The sequence below is a fragment of the Phyllobates terribilis genome, unplaced genomic scaffold (assembly GCF_046119375.1).
Source record: "Phyllobates terribilis strain yellow unplaced genomic scaffold, ASM4611937v1 Scaffold_9__5_contigs__length_417890890, whole genome shotgun sequence".
NCBI lineage: Eukaryota > Metazoa > Chordata > Amphibia > Anura > Dendrobatidae > Phyllobates > Phyllobates terribilis.
In genome coordinates this window covers 379,208,826-379,221,213 of record NW_027362769.1, presented here as the reverse complement: position 1 = coordinate 379,221,213, position 12,388 = coordinate 379,208,826, and the positions used below count along the sequence as shown (strand labels likewise).

At 50.3% G+C, this 12,388-nt stretch overlaps 1 protein-coding gene across 3 annotated transcripts in view; it reads right to left on the bottom strand.

Moving 5' to 3' along the window:
- B9D1 (B9 domain containing 1) overlaps nt 1-11,177 on the bottom strand; it is a 49,051-nt gene extending 37,874 nt beyond the window's left edge. The window contains exons 1-4 of one of the 3 annotated variants that reach the window (XR_012250768.1): nt 10,980-11,070; nt 10,723-10,791; nt 9,355-9,466; nt 8,017-8,113 (exon numbers count right to left, since the gene is read on the bottom strand). Coding sequence is in view for 2 of the 3 variants with exons in the window: in XM_073648444.1 (XP_073504545.1) it covers nt 8,017-8,113; nt 9,355-9,466; nt 10,723-10,791; nt 10,980-11,039 (338 nt within the window). In the remaining variant the exon portion in view is untranslated. Of the gene's footprint in view, nt 1-8,016; nt 8,114-9,354; nt 9,467-10,722; nt 10,792-10,979 lie in introns of all 3 variants that reach the window. The other 2 variants (XM_073648444.1, XM_073648443.1) reach the window with 2 other exon arrangements.
- Nucleotides 11,178-12,388: the final 1,211 nt, after the last annotated feature.

Sequence of the window (12,388 nt, the reverse complement as noted above, 5' to 3'; positions counted from 1 at the left end):
TGGGGCTGATGTAGTCACTGGACCGGTTGCCCCCCCAGTGGTGGCAACGCCTGTCCAGAGTTATGCCAGTGTCACCTCCGGGGCAAATAGGGCATCCTCCTCTGCGTCTCCGGGCTTTGGGGATGGCATGTTGCAACGGCGCCTTCTGGAGGCTCTAAAAAAGGGGGAGAGATCACTAATGGTAGAGGTTCGAGAGGTTGATCTATCCTTCTGGATAGAGAGGCATGGCCTCGAGGCCTTCAGAGAGAAAAAAGGGGGGGATACAGTGTGGTCCCTCCCAACAGCTGGGCCAGGCAGTGTGCGTAGGAATGTGGTCCGTCTTCGGTGGAAGGGCAGTGATGCATGTCCTCCAAGGTCTAAAGTTGTGGAGCTCCTGCTGAGGATGGGATTCAAGGGGATTGACATCTACGCCTTGATACATCCCTATTCCACGCCTGAGTTTGATGTCAGCTTTGTTTGGCCATTGGCGAAGCCCGGCTGGTGAGACTTTGCCGTTCAGGCAGTGTCTCGCCAAAACCAAATCAAGAAAGTGACCGTGATGACTCGTACCGAGTCGCTTTCTTGTTATGACATCATGACGTGGCTTGGTCGGTATGGAGAGGTGGTGGAGATGCCAAAGAAAAACCGCGACGAGTTTGGTATCTGGTCAGGGGCCTGGACGTTTATGGTAAAACTTAAGCGTTCAGGTGGTATGGTTGCCCACATTCCACCATCTGCCTTCCTGGGTAGGGATCGTATCCTGGTCTTCTACCATGGGCAACCGAAGCTCTGTCACAGGTGCGGCGACCCCACACACTTCAGTGCAAATTGCACTGTGCAGAAATGTGCGTTGTGTGGGGGTGTCGGCCATCTTAATGCCTCTTGTGTGGAGATTAGGTGCCACCTGGGTGGTGAGTTAGGTCACCCATTCAGCCGTTGTCCTCGCTCCTTCGCTAATGCAGTCGAGACCCCGGTGGGAGAAAGCCGTGAGCCGATTCTGGGGAGGGGACTAGCAGGGATGGGGGAGCTGAGGGGCCAGGGAAGAAAAGCAATAAAAAGACGCCTGCCCAGCTGAGGCGTCTAGACAAGCGCAGACAGGAGAGGGAGTGGGGCGAGCCCCAGACTACCGGGGGAGGCCCCAGTCCTGGATGCCAGTCTTGCTGCTGAGGCCCCGAGGGATGATGAGTTGGATGAGGAGGTCAGGAGGATCCTCAGGGAGGAAACCGCCTCTGCCTCAGAATCCTCCCATTATGAAAGTATGGATGAGGATAATAAGCGGTGGCTAGAGGACAAGCGTAAGCTCGGCACCAAAAAGAAGAGAAAGAAGGGAGATAAAACATCTTCTCCCGCTCTGACCAAGGTACCTAAGGAAGGTAAAACTGACTCCCCTCTAGTTGGTCTTTCTAACCGGTTCCAAGCCCTTGATAACATCTCTTCCTCTGAAGAGAAGGCCGAGGGTGAGGTTCCGGCTTTGGCGGAGCTTACAGGGGGCGCCGAGTCTCCTTCTCCTGGGGATGCAAGGTCCTTGGGTGGGAGGGACTGGCCAAGAATCCGGAGACGAGGACGAAAAAAGAAGGAAAAAATGTGGGAATGGACATGTCTGTATCATTAAAGAGGGGGAAGGATTCCTCGTCTGAGGCAGAGGATAAGGGGCGTGGGAAGAAGAAAGCCATCTAACTCAATCACCAATGATGGCGGTACCCACTCCGTTGACACTGGCGTCCATTAATGTCGCCAGCATTAAGTCAAATATGGCTAGATTTGCGGCCTTTGATTTTCTCAGCCGGGTTGAAGCTGACATTTTCTTTTTGCAAGAGACCAGGCTGCCAAATATGGCAGGTATTTATAGCTAAGAGGGAGTGGAGACTCGGGCCCTCCTATTGGTCTCTTGTGGCTGAGCCGTATAGCGGAGTGGCGGTCCTTTTTACCGCACCGGTAGAATGCCGACGGGTTATTGAGTTAGAAATGGGGAGGTGCCTGAGATTAGATGTCCTCATGAAGGGACAGGAGCTTCGCTCATTAAAATCTATGGTCCCCAATCTAAGTGGGACCGTAAGTGTCTCTTTATGAGGATCAAGCCCTACCTTTTTACGAGTCGGCAGGTCGTTTTTGGAGGGGACTTCAACACTGTCACGAGGCCCCGGGATAGAGGAGGTTCCAGAGACAAGCTGACTTATGATAGCGTCGCCCTTAATAGTATAGCTAGTGAGGCTCGCCTGGTGGATGTCCACATCCGGCACACCGCAGGCCACGAGGGGTTCACCTATCATAGAGGTAACTGTAGGTCCAGGATAGACAGGTTTTATTTAAAGGAGGAAGCTGTCTCTTCAGCAGTATCTGTTGTTGAGGTGGAGTTCTCCGATCACTGTTTGATTTTGTTTTCCCTGAATGTTACAGAGACCCCCCGGATGGGAAGAGGCTTTTGGAGGCTCAATTCGTCTCTCTTGGAAGAAGCGGAGATAAGACAGTCCTTTGAGGATTTTCTTCAGAGCCAGGTACCCTTACTGGATCTTTGTAGTAGTAAGTCAGAGTGGTGGGAGATGTTTAAGAAAAGGGTGGCGAGATTCTTCCGCCAGCTCTCGAGCCTCAGGAGCCTGGACAGGTATCGCCTGTATCAGGGCCTGAGCAGGAAACTCGAGCATCTTGTCTCAACTGGAGGTAGCCGAGAGGAGATCTCCAGAGTGAAATCTTTGCTAATGAGGTGTCAGTATGATAGACATGCATCTTTGGGTTTTGAGAGGGATTATGGGAAGTACCGCTCGCCCGACCCTTACAGAAACTGCAAGATGTCAGTGAATAGTAAAGTTGTTACAGGACTGGTTGACACTGCGGGGTCCCTGAAAAGATCCAGATCAGGGATTCTGGAGCTCGTCAGATCCTTCTACTCGCACCTCTTGGGGAAGAGATGTCGGCTTTATTGGCTGAAGCCGTCCCCGAACCAGGGGTAGACCCCTCTCTTGGCGTTTTGACAGAGATGATCAGGGAAGAGGAAGTTAAGTTGGCGACTGAAGGGCTTGCCCTAAAGAAATCTCTCGGTCCAGGTGGCTTAACATCTGAATTCTATGAGACCTTTAAGGACGCCTTGGTTCCCCTCTTGACTGAGGTATTCAATGAGTGTCTTTCCTCGGGCACTCTGCCAAAGTCAATGAGGAGGTCTGCCCTGATCATCTTGTCAAAGGGTAAGGACTCATCTTGCATTGAGAATTGGCATCCCATAGCGCTTCTCAATGCAGACAGGAAGGTTTTGGCAAAGGTGCTGTTTAATCGGCTGGTGAAATTTGTGCCCCGACTCCTTTCGGGAGCCCAGCATTGCTCTGTTCCGGGCCGCAGTACAATTAGTGCTGTACTCTGTGTCCGAGAGGCGGTGGAGCAGGGTAGGGCTGGTCACTGGAAGGGGTACATGCTGTCATTGGACCAGGCAAAAGCGTTTGATCGGGTTAATCATGAGTACCTCTGGTCTGTCCTTCTGAGGTATGGCCTGCCAGAGGGGTTTGTTGATTGGCTTAAGACCTTGTACGCTGGGGCAGAGTTTCCCGCTTGTGAATGGTTGGTTTGGCAGCTCTTTTGAGGTTGGGTGTGTTGTTCTCCAGGGTTGTCCCTTGAGCCCGCTGCTGTACGTGTTTGCGATTGACCCGCTTCTTAGGAGGGTGGAGCGTGGACCGTTGGCTGGGATCGGGATGGACTGGGCAGCACCGGAAGCCAATCAGAGTGGTGGCGTATGCCGATGACGTCGCCGTTTTTGTTTCCTCTGATGGGGAGGCAGAATGGCTGATGTCAGAGGTAAATCGCTACTCGGAGGCATCCGGGTCCAAGATCAACCAGGATAAGTGTGAGAGTCTCTGGCTGGGAGGGGGAGATCCTGGTTTTGATCTCCCGGACACCGTTCCAGGACCCAAAGTCTCTGCAAAAGTTCTTGGCATCGAATTTGGCCAGGGGGATTACCCCAAAGAAAATTGGGACAGCAGGCTGGAGATCGCCACTCAGAAGTTGTACCAGTGGAAGGGTTGGTCTTTGACCGTAAGGGAAAGGGTAAACCTGATCAAAACTTACCTGCTCCCTTTGCTGATCTATCTGGGCAGTGTGTGCATCTTGCCGGAGCCTCTCTGGACTCGGGTCTACAGTTTGTTCTTCCAACTGTTATGGGGGAATAGACTGAACCTGGTCAAGAGGTAGGTTACTTACCGTACGAGGAGACTAGGAGGGTTGGGTATGGTCAACCCTGTGGTATTCCTTGTGAATACCTTCATTAAGATCAATATAGCAAACCTCTGGAAAGAGAGGGCTCCTCCGTGGGTATTCTCCTGTAAGGGATGGTTTCAGCCTTTCTTCCAGGAATGGAAGACAGGAGGGCAATTGAAGGATCTCCGCACACCGCATGGACATCTCCCGGCTTACGCTGCCGTGGTTCTGAAGGTAATTCGCCGGTGGGGTCTGGGAATGTGGGAGGTCAGGACTCTGCCAAGGAAGCTCCTTGACAAAAGGGTTCTGTTGACCCATTTTCAGAGGCCTCTGGCGCTCAGGGATTGCCCAAGTCGGGATCTTGGGGTGGGTCTGCATCTTTTGAATTGTATCAGGATCCCCTCGGAGTTTTGGGACTTGGCTTGGCATTGCTTCCATGGGAAACTGTGTGTGAGGGACAATCTGAAGTGTAGGAGCTCTGAGGACAGGAACTGTCCTCGGGAGCATTGTGGTACCATGCTTGAAAGCATGGACCACTTCCTGCTTCGTTGTCCCTTTAACACAGAGGTGTACAACAGGGTGGGTGCCTCCATTGGTTGGCCCCGGCTGGCCGGTCTCTCTTATGCGGAATGGGCCTATGGATCAGCAGACAGTGATGTAGGGCTGCAGGCGCCGAACTTGGGCTTTGTCAGTTGTGGTTATTGTATTGTTTGTTTCTGTATATATTGTATATATGGGTTTGGGTGGAGGTGTTAGGTTGGGTGGTGGGAAAAGGGGGGAGGTGGGTTCATCTTGTGGGACACTGGTTATTTGGGTGAAAAACTTGCACTGCCTGATCTGGCCTATGGACGTTGGATATTGACTGAGGCATGAGGCGCAGGACCAGCTCTCAGGTCAGTGCCGGGGAGGGACTGGTGGGCTCGAGTGTGGGGGGTTTTGTTTTGTCTTGTATATATTAGTTTGTATATAATTTTGTCGGCTATTGTTTATTTTACTTATTATATTGTTATTATTTGTTTGGTAACCGGACCAGATGTCATAGTGTAAGTAGTTGTTTATTGTGTATATATGTATATGTGTGTGAGGAGAGAGGGAGCGTCTGGACCAGTTCATTACATTATTTTGTGGTTATTTATTTTGTTATGTTTCTGTTATTATTATTGTTGTTTTTCATTTTTATAATAAAAGATCTACAGGATGTAACTCAGGATCAGTACAGGATCAGTAATGTAATGTATGTGCACAGTGACTGCACCAGCAGAATAGTGAGTGCAGCTCTGGAGTATAATACAGGATGTAACAACAGGATCAGTAATGTAATGTATGTACACAGTGACTGCACCAGCAGAATAGTGAGTGCAGCTCTGGAGTATAATACAGGATGTAACTCAGGGTCAGTAATGTAATGTATGTACACAGTGACTGCACCAGCAGAATAGTGAGCGCAGCTCTGGAGTATAATACAGGATGTAACAACAGGACCAGTAATGTAATGTATGTACACAGTGACTGCACCAGCAGAATAGTGAGTGCAGCTCTGGAGTATAATACAGGATGTAACTCAGGATCAGTAATGTAATGTATGTACACAGTGACTGCACCAGCAGAATAGTGAGTGCAGCTCTGGAGTATAATACAGGATGTAACTCAGGATCAGTAATGTAATGTATGTACACAGTGACTGCACCAGCAGAAGAGTGAGTGCAGCTCTGAAGTATAATACAGGATGTAACACAGGATCAGTAATGTAATGTATGTACACAGTGACTGCACCAGCAGAATAGTGAGTGCAGCTCTGGAGCATAATACTGTCACGGGTGTGTCGCCACGAAGATCGTCACGATTACACAGCCTGACTTCTCGCAGCTGACTTTTTGGTGCTTTGTGTTTTCGGCAGTGAGGGAGTTAATTCTCTCTCTCTCTGTGCTAGACGAGGTCCAGCCTCGCCCAGCTGCAATCAATGCTGCTGTAGTGAGTCTCCTTCAAATGCCTGCTGGTCTGTTTGGGAAGTGTCGGTGAAAGCATTTCATACAGACTTACAGAGCGGATCGTGGTATTTGGAGTTTCTGAGATAAGTGTATTTGGAGTGTATTTTCCCTTCCTCGCTTTATCATTTATCTCCTTTCCCGTTCGTGTTCCCTCTGTTGTAGTTGTGTAGTTTTTGTATGCAAGGTGGTTTTGGTTTTTCCCTTGTACTGTCTCGTTCGTCTAAGTACTGTGTGTGGGCATATTATTACTTGTCCTCTTTTGTTGTGATCGGGGTCCTTCTCAGGACTAGATTACTTTGGTGCAGGGATCCTCAGGAGGTAGGGGTTACGCTGGCGGCCTGGACCTCTGTACCTTTAACAGTACCTCCAGGTTGAGGGATTAGTCAGGGCCCCAGCTTAGGGTCAGCTTATGCCCCCTAACTCAGGATCAGTAATGTAATGTATGTACACAGTGACTGCACCAGCAGAATAGTGAGTGCAGCTCTGGAGTATAATACAGGATGTAACTCATGATCAGCACAGGATCAGTAATGTATGTACATAGTGACTTCTCCAACCAACCTGTCCTCCGGCATAGGGACTACTACTCATGTTCTTGAATCCTTAATGGCAGTTACTTAGAGTAATTATGTAGCATTACATTCCCTTTGCTTGTGTCTTCTGACAAGTCATACAGAGTGTCCATCGCTAAGCAGGCCCTTAAAATAATTGTCTACTTTTGTTTTTCTGAGGAATCTCCCTCAATTATCAAGGCATGTCTCATTTATTTATTAAAAAAATTCCGCCTGTACATCTTTTTTAGACCTTTGTCTTGTGTTCTCCCCGTTATTCCTCCTGTAAATGAATAACTAAACAAACACAATAAATGTGTGCGATCCCATTCCCTATATTAATAATTGTCCTGTGCACTGACAGAGGGGGATTGCAAAACTTTACATGTGCATTTCCAAGAGGAATAACAGAGGAAAGGCAAAGAGCAGCGTCGGTGTGTGGTGTGAATAATTGTCCACCGCCTGTCTAGACTCCGGATACTTCTCTCCTGGTAGATCTTAATAAGGGAAAGTAATAATCTCTTTCCCTCTGGATGGAAATGTCATTAACCGCGTATAATGGGAGGTTTCCTCGCCCCGCGCCGTCTCCTTCCATACGGTCAGCAGCGAGAAAGGTTCGATCTGCCGTCTTCTCCGGTGGCGGATGTCGTTATGAATGAAGGGAACGTAATAGCAGAAGACGATGGATGGTTCTCGCCCCGCAGACTTAAGACGTATTGACCATCACTAATAAGACGTTCATACTATATCCGATCAATAAGACTATGTAAGATGATGAAATAAGATTTTACAAAAAAAAAATATTTTGTTTCTACAGCTCCTATGCAGATTGATGCATCTCCATGGTAACAGACTACAAACACGCCGTGTCTAGTCAGCAGCCTTTTTCTTTCTAACATTTTATTTTGGACAAATAAAAAGGGCACATGCCGGCAGGATTATTCTATACCGGGTATGTTACCATGGAGACGCATAGTTCCGTATAGGAGCTGAAGACACAAAAACGGACCTGGTGCAAAGTTGCTTCATTTCTCTTTTAATGCGCATTGAGAAAATAATTGTTCACTCGGCCGTCTTCCTCCTATCCCTCCTGACTCGGCCGTCTTCCTCCTATCCCTCCTGACTCGGCCGTCTTCCTCCTATCCCTCCTGACTCGGCCGTCTTCCTCCTATCCCTCCTGACTCGGCCGTCTTCCTCCTATCCCTCCTGACTCGGCCGTCTTCCTCCTATCCCTCCTGACAATGTGCCTCTTTTAAAGGGCAACTCTACCCAAATCGTATTCATAGATGGATGCGATTATGATGGACGGATACGTTTACCTGCCGGGTGTAAAGGGGAGGTGAACTGCTCCGTAGCCCCTCACTACGTCATTCCCAAAGACGTCCGGTCCGTAGACGCTGATCACAATCTGAGGCCCTGAAACATAAAGGAGGGAGAAAGTATGAAATAAGGGACCAAAATCCACCCCCCTGAACCCCAAAAAACTGTTAATATGGATCTGAGCAGATCTGATCACTATCACTACGGAGCACAGGTTTTGTGTGCCCTGTCTTTAGGACATGGAAATACTATTGCATATGACATCTGGGACCCCCACTGATCTTGCACAGTGCCACCCCGGTCACCTGGCTGTGCAGGGAACTGCACCACGGCTCCATTTACCTGGGTATCACTTTCAGGGAAGGAGTATAACGCTGCAGCCCCTTCATTATCAGGATTGGTGGGGGTCCTACTGGTCAGGGCTTACCCACTAAATACATTCAGTACCTACTCATAGGATAGGTGATAACTGTACGATCGCTGGTGCAAGCGTGACCACAATTCCCATAGATAATGGGAACTCTCAGGATCGACGGGGGTCCCAACCGCCAGACCCCCCAGAGATAGTACATAAATATTGTTAGTGAGCCGTAAAAAATACTGGTACACTGTCACAAGCCTTCAGCTGTGCGAACATGACTAGGTCAGGACTGATGGGACAAAAAAAAAAAAAAAGAACTAACAACCATCTAGGAAGAGTTAATGTCTGCAGCTGATGCAGACGACATGTTTAATCTGCAGTCTATAAATTCGAGCAGCGGAGGAGTCTACGCATCCTAATGACAGCGAAGAGGAAGCGTAAACTGCAGCGGGATGTGAAGTAGTGAGTGCGGATAAGTAGGAACAAGGACTCGTACAGATCATCAGGGTGACGTGATGCATCCTCTCAAGAGATAAAATAAGGAATTCTGACATTAGCCTAAAACGCGTCGAGTCCTGTCTGTATCAATATATTGTCTGCCAGCAGGGGTTCAGGCTCTCCCCAACTTCTGCGCCACCCCCGAGAGGCATCAAAGACAACATAATGTATTTCTAGAGCCTAAATTCCTGCCATGTACCAGAACCTATTAGACCCTGCAAAATACATTGCGGTATAGAAATATCACAGTGGCATGATGGAAGTGATTAAAGCCAAACAAGGCCTTGCCATTAAGGGGTTAATGTCCATGTACATTCTGCTCCTTGCTGTCCTCCACAATTACTGGTAAGGACAAGTTTTTACTATAAAGTCAATGAGAAAAGTGAAGAGTGTGCGCCACCTGGTGGTAGAATTGTGGCGCGACCAGAGAGAGAAAACGTAATTCCTTGCGTCTCTGGCGTGTCATGGCGGTACTTACAGCCGAACGGGTTGGTGCTTTTGAACGTGATCTCCACAGGGAAGTTCCACACGATGTTCTGCGTCACCGATCGGTTTTTAGAAGCGATTTGGGATATTCCTTCCTCCACCCCCTAAAAAAGACAAGTGAAAAACTGTTAACGACGCGACACCTGGTGGTAGAACTGAGCATTACATCCCCCATAACAGCGATAACAGCAGCGCCCCCCCCATAACAGCGATAACCGCAGCGTCCCCCCCATAAGAGATAACCGCAGCGTCCCCCCCCATAAGAGATAACCGCAGCGTCCCCCCCCATAACAGCGATAACCGCAGCGTCCCCCCCCCATAACAGCGATAACCGCAGCGTCCCCCCCCCCATAAGAGATAACCGCAGCGTCCCCAGATAAGAGATAACCGCAGCGTCCCCCCCCATAACCGCAGCGTCCCCCATAACAGCGATAACCGCAGTGTCCCCCTCCCATAACAGCGATAACCGCAGCGTCCCCCCCCATAACAGCGATAACCGCAGCGTCCCCCCCATAACAGCGATAACCGCAGCATCCCCCATAACAGCGATAACCGCAGCGTCCCCCTCCCATAACAGCGATAACCGCAGCGTCCCCCTCCCATAACAGCGATAACCGCAGCGTCCCCCTCCCATAACAGCGATAACCGCAGCGTCCCCCCATAACAGAGATAACCGCAGCGTCCCCCCCATAACCGCAGCGTCCCCCATAACAGCGATAACCGCAGCGTCCCCCCCCCCATAACAGCGATAACCGCAGCGTCCCCCCCCCCCATAACAGCGATAACCGCAGCGTCCCCCCCCCCATAACAGCGATAACCGCAGCGTCCCCCCCCCATAACAGCGATAACCGCAGCGTCCCCCCCCATAAGAGATAACCGCAGCGTCCCCCCCCATAAGAGATAACCGCAGCGTCCCCCCCCATAAGAGATAACCGCAGCGTCCCCCCCCATAAGAGATAACCGCAGCGTCCCCCCCCATAAGAGATAACCGCAGCGTCCCCCCCCCATAACAGAGATAACCGCAGCGTCCCCCCCCATAAGAGATAACCGCAGCGTCCCCCCCCATAAGAGATAACCGCAGCGTCCCCCCCCCATAACAGAGATAACCGCAGCGTCCCCCCCATAACAGAGATAACCGCAGCGTCCCCCCCATAACAGAGATAACCGCAGCGTCCCCCCCATAACAGAGATAACCGCAGCGTCCCCCCCATAACAGAGATAACCGCAGCGTCCCCCCATAACAAAGTCGTACGGACCCCAAATCGTTGACGATAAACACGACGTCTTGTATCGCGAGGATGATGGCGGTCACGTACGTGGCGGGGTGGACAGCGGTGACCCCGTACCCGTGGACACTTACAGAGGTGGGGGCCCAGTCGTGGCCATACACGAAGCAGTACTTGCAGTAGAGATCGTCAAACTCCGGGAACTGTGGGGAAAAAAGCGAAAGACACATTAAAGATGGCGGACATGGCGCAAAACGCCACACACGGCGGGGCCAGGACCCCAATAGGTGACCTCCAGCAGTTGTAGAATTACAACTCCCAGCATGCCCTGTGCTGCGCGCTAGCAGAGAGCTACTCCACGGCCCGGCTCGTCACTACTACTAGGCCTCACCTCGCCGCTCTCAATCTGTCCGTTCACGTTCAGGAGGAAGATGCTCGGATTAGAAGCCATTTCCAGCACCGTAACCGGAGACCCCTGGAAGAGAGGAAGGTCTGAGGCCCGGACTGTGGCGGAGATTCTGCTTTGTGCTGGGCGTTGCTAAGGGACGCGCCGACCATAGTAACCAGTAACTACGGCGAAAGGAAGAGGCAAACTTCTTGCAGCGCGTTCATTAATCAACTATGTAACCATTCACTGCCAGGAAAGCAGTACATAGTGTGCAGGTATAATCACAGATAAGTCATGTGTCACCCCCCCCTCCCCCCCCAAAAAAAACACTGCGAAAGGCACCCCATTGCTGGCATCGTTTTCTTGCCCGTTATTGTACTGAACGCCGCCATTTTTTTTCCATGTAATGCAAAAAAATTTCAGTTGGGGGAGGGAGGTGGTAAAACACCAAAAAAACACAATTGCATCTTCTTTTTTTTATTTTGTTTTTTTTTACAATGTTTATTGTAGGGTAATAATGACCCGGTAACGTGATCCTGCCGGTCGGTACCATTAGAGCCGCAACAAAATCACATCCAGGTTTTTAAATTATTTAAGAGGTGAAAAAAATAAGCAGAAGTAAAAAAAAAAATGGATTTCTATCGCCATTTTCTGATTTATTTTTCTGTTGATTTTTCATTTTTTTTACTATATTTACTGCACATTCATTTTATATTTTCACAGATTGGACTTTTTCAGGTGGGTAAAACCCCCCTGATGTGTGTGTTGTTAGGGGTTAATATCTGAAACAGCGAACACTTACAGTGTCACACACAGCACAGCAGACACTCCGCACTCGGCACAGCACACACTCCGCGCTTGGCACAGCACACACTCCGCGCTTGGCACAGCACACACTCCGCGCTTGGCACAGCACACACTCCGCACTTGGCACAGCACACACTCCGCGTTCGGCACAGCACACACTCCGCGCTTGGCACAGCACACACTCCGCGCTTGGCACAGCACACACTCCGCGCTTGGCACAGCACACACTCCGCGCTTGGCACAGCACACACTCCGCGTTCGGCACAGCACACACTCCGCGTTCGGCACAGCACACACTCCGCGTTCGGCACAGCACACACTCCGCGTTCGGCACAGCACACACTCCGCGTTCGGCACAGCACACATTCTGCTTTCGACACAGCACACACTCCGTGTTCGGCACAGCACACGCTCCGCACAAGCTCGTGTCTATGTCACATCCACAGCAGGAATGTCCTTCAAAAGCCTCTCTGGCATCTGTGCCCTCCTGCTGCCCACACTTACACTTACCACATCACAAACCCTCACATTCAGTCACCAGTCTTCTCGCACTCTCAGATATGGCATTTCTCCTCACACTTAGGCACTAGTCTCGTCACACTCTC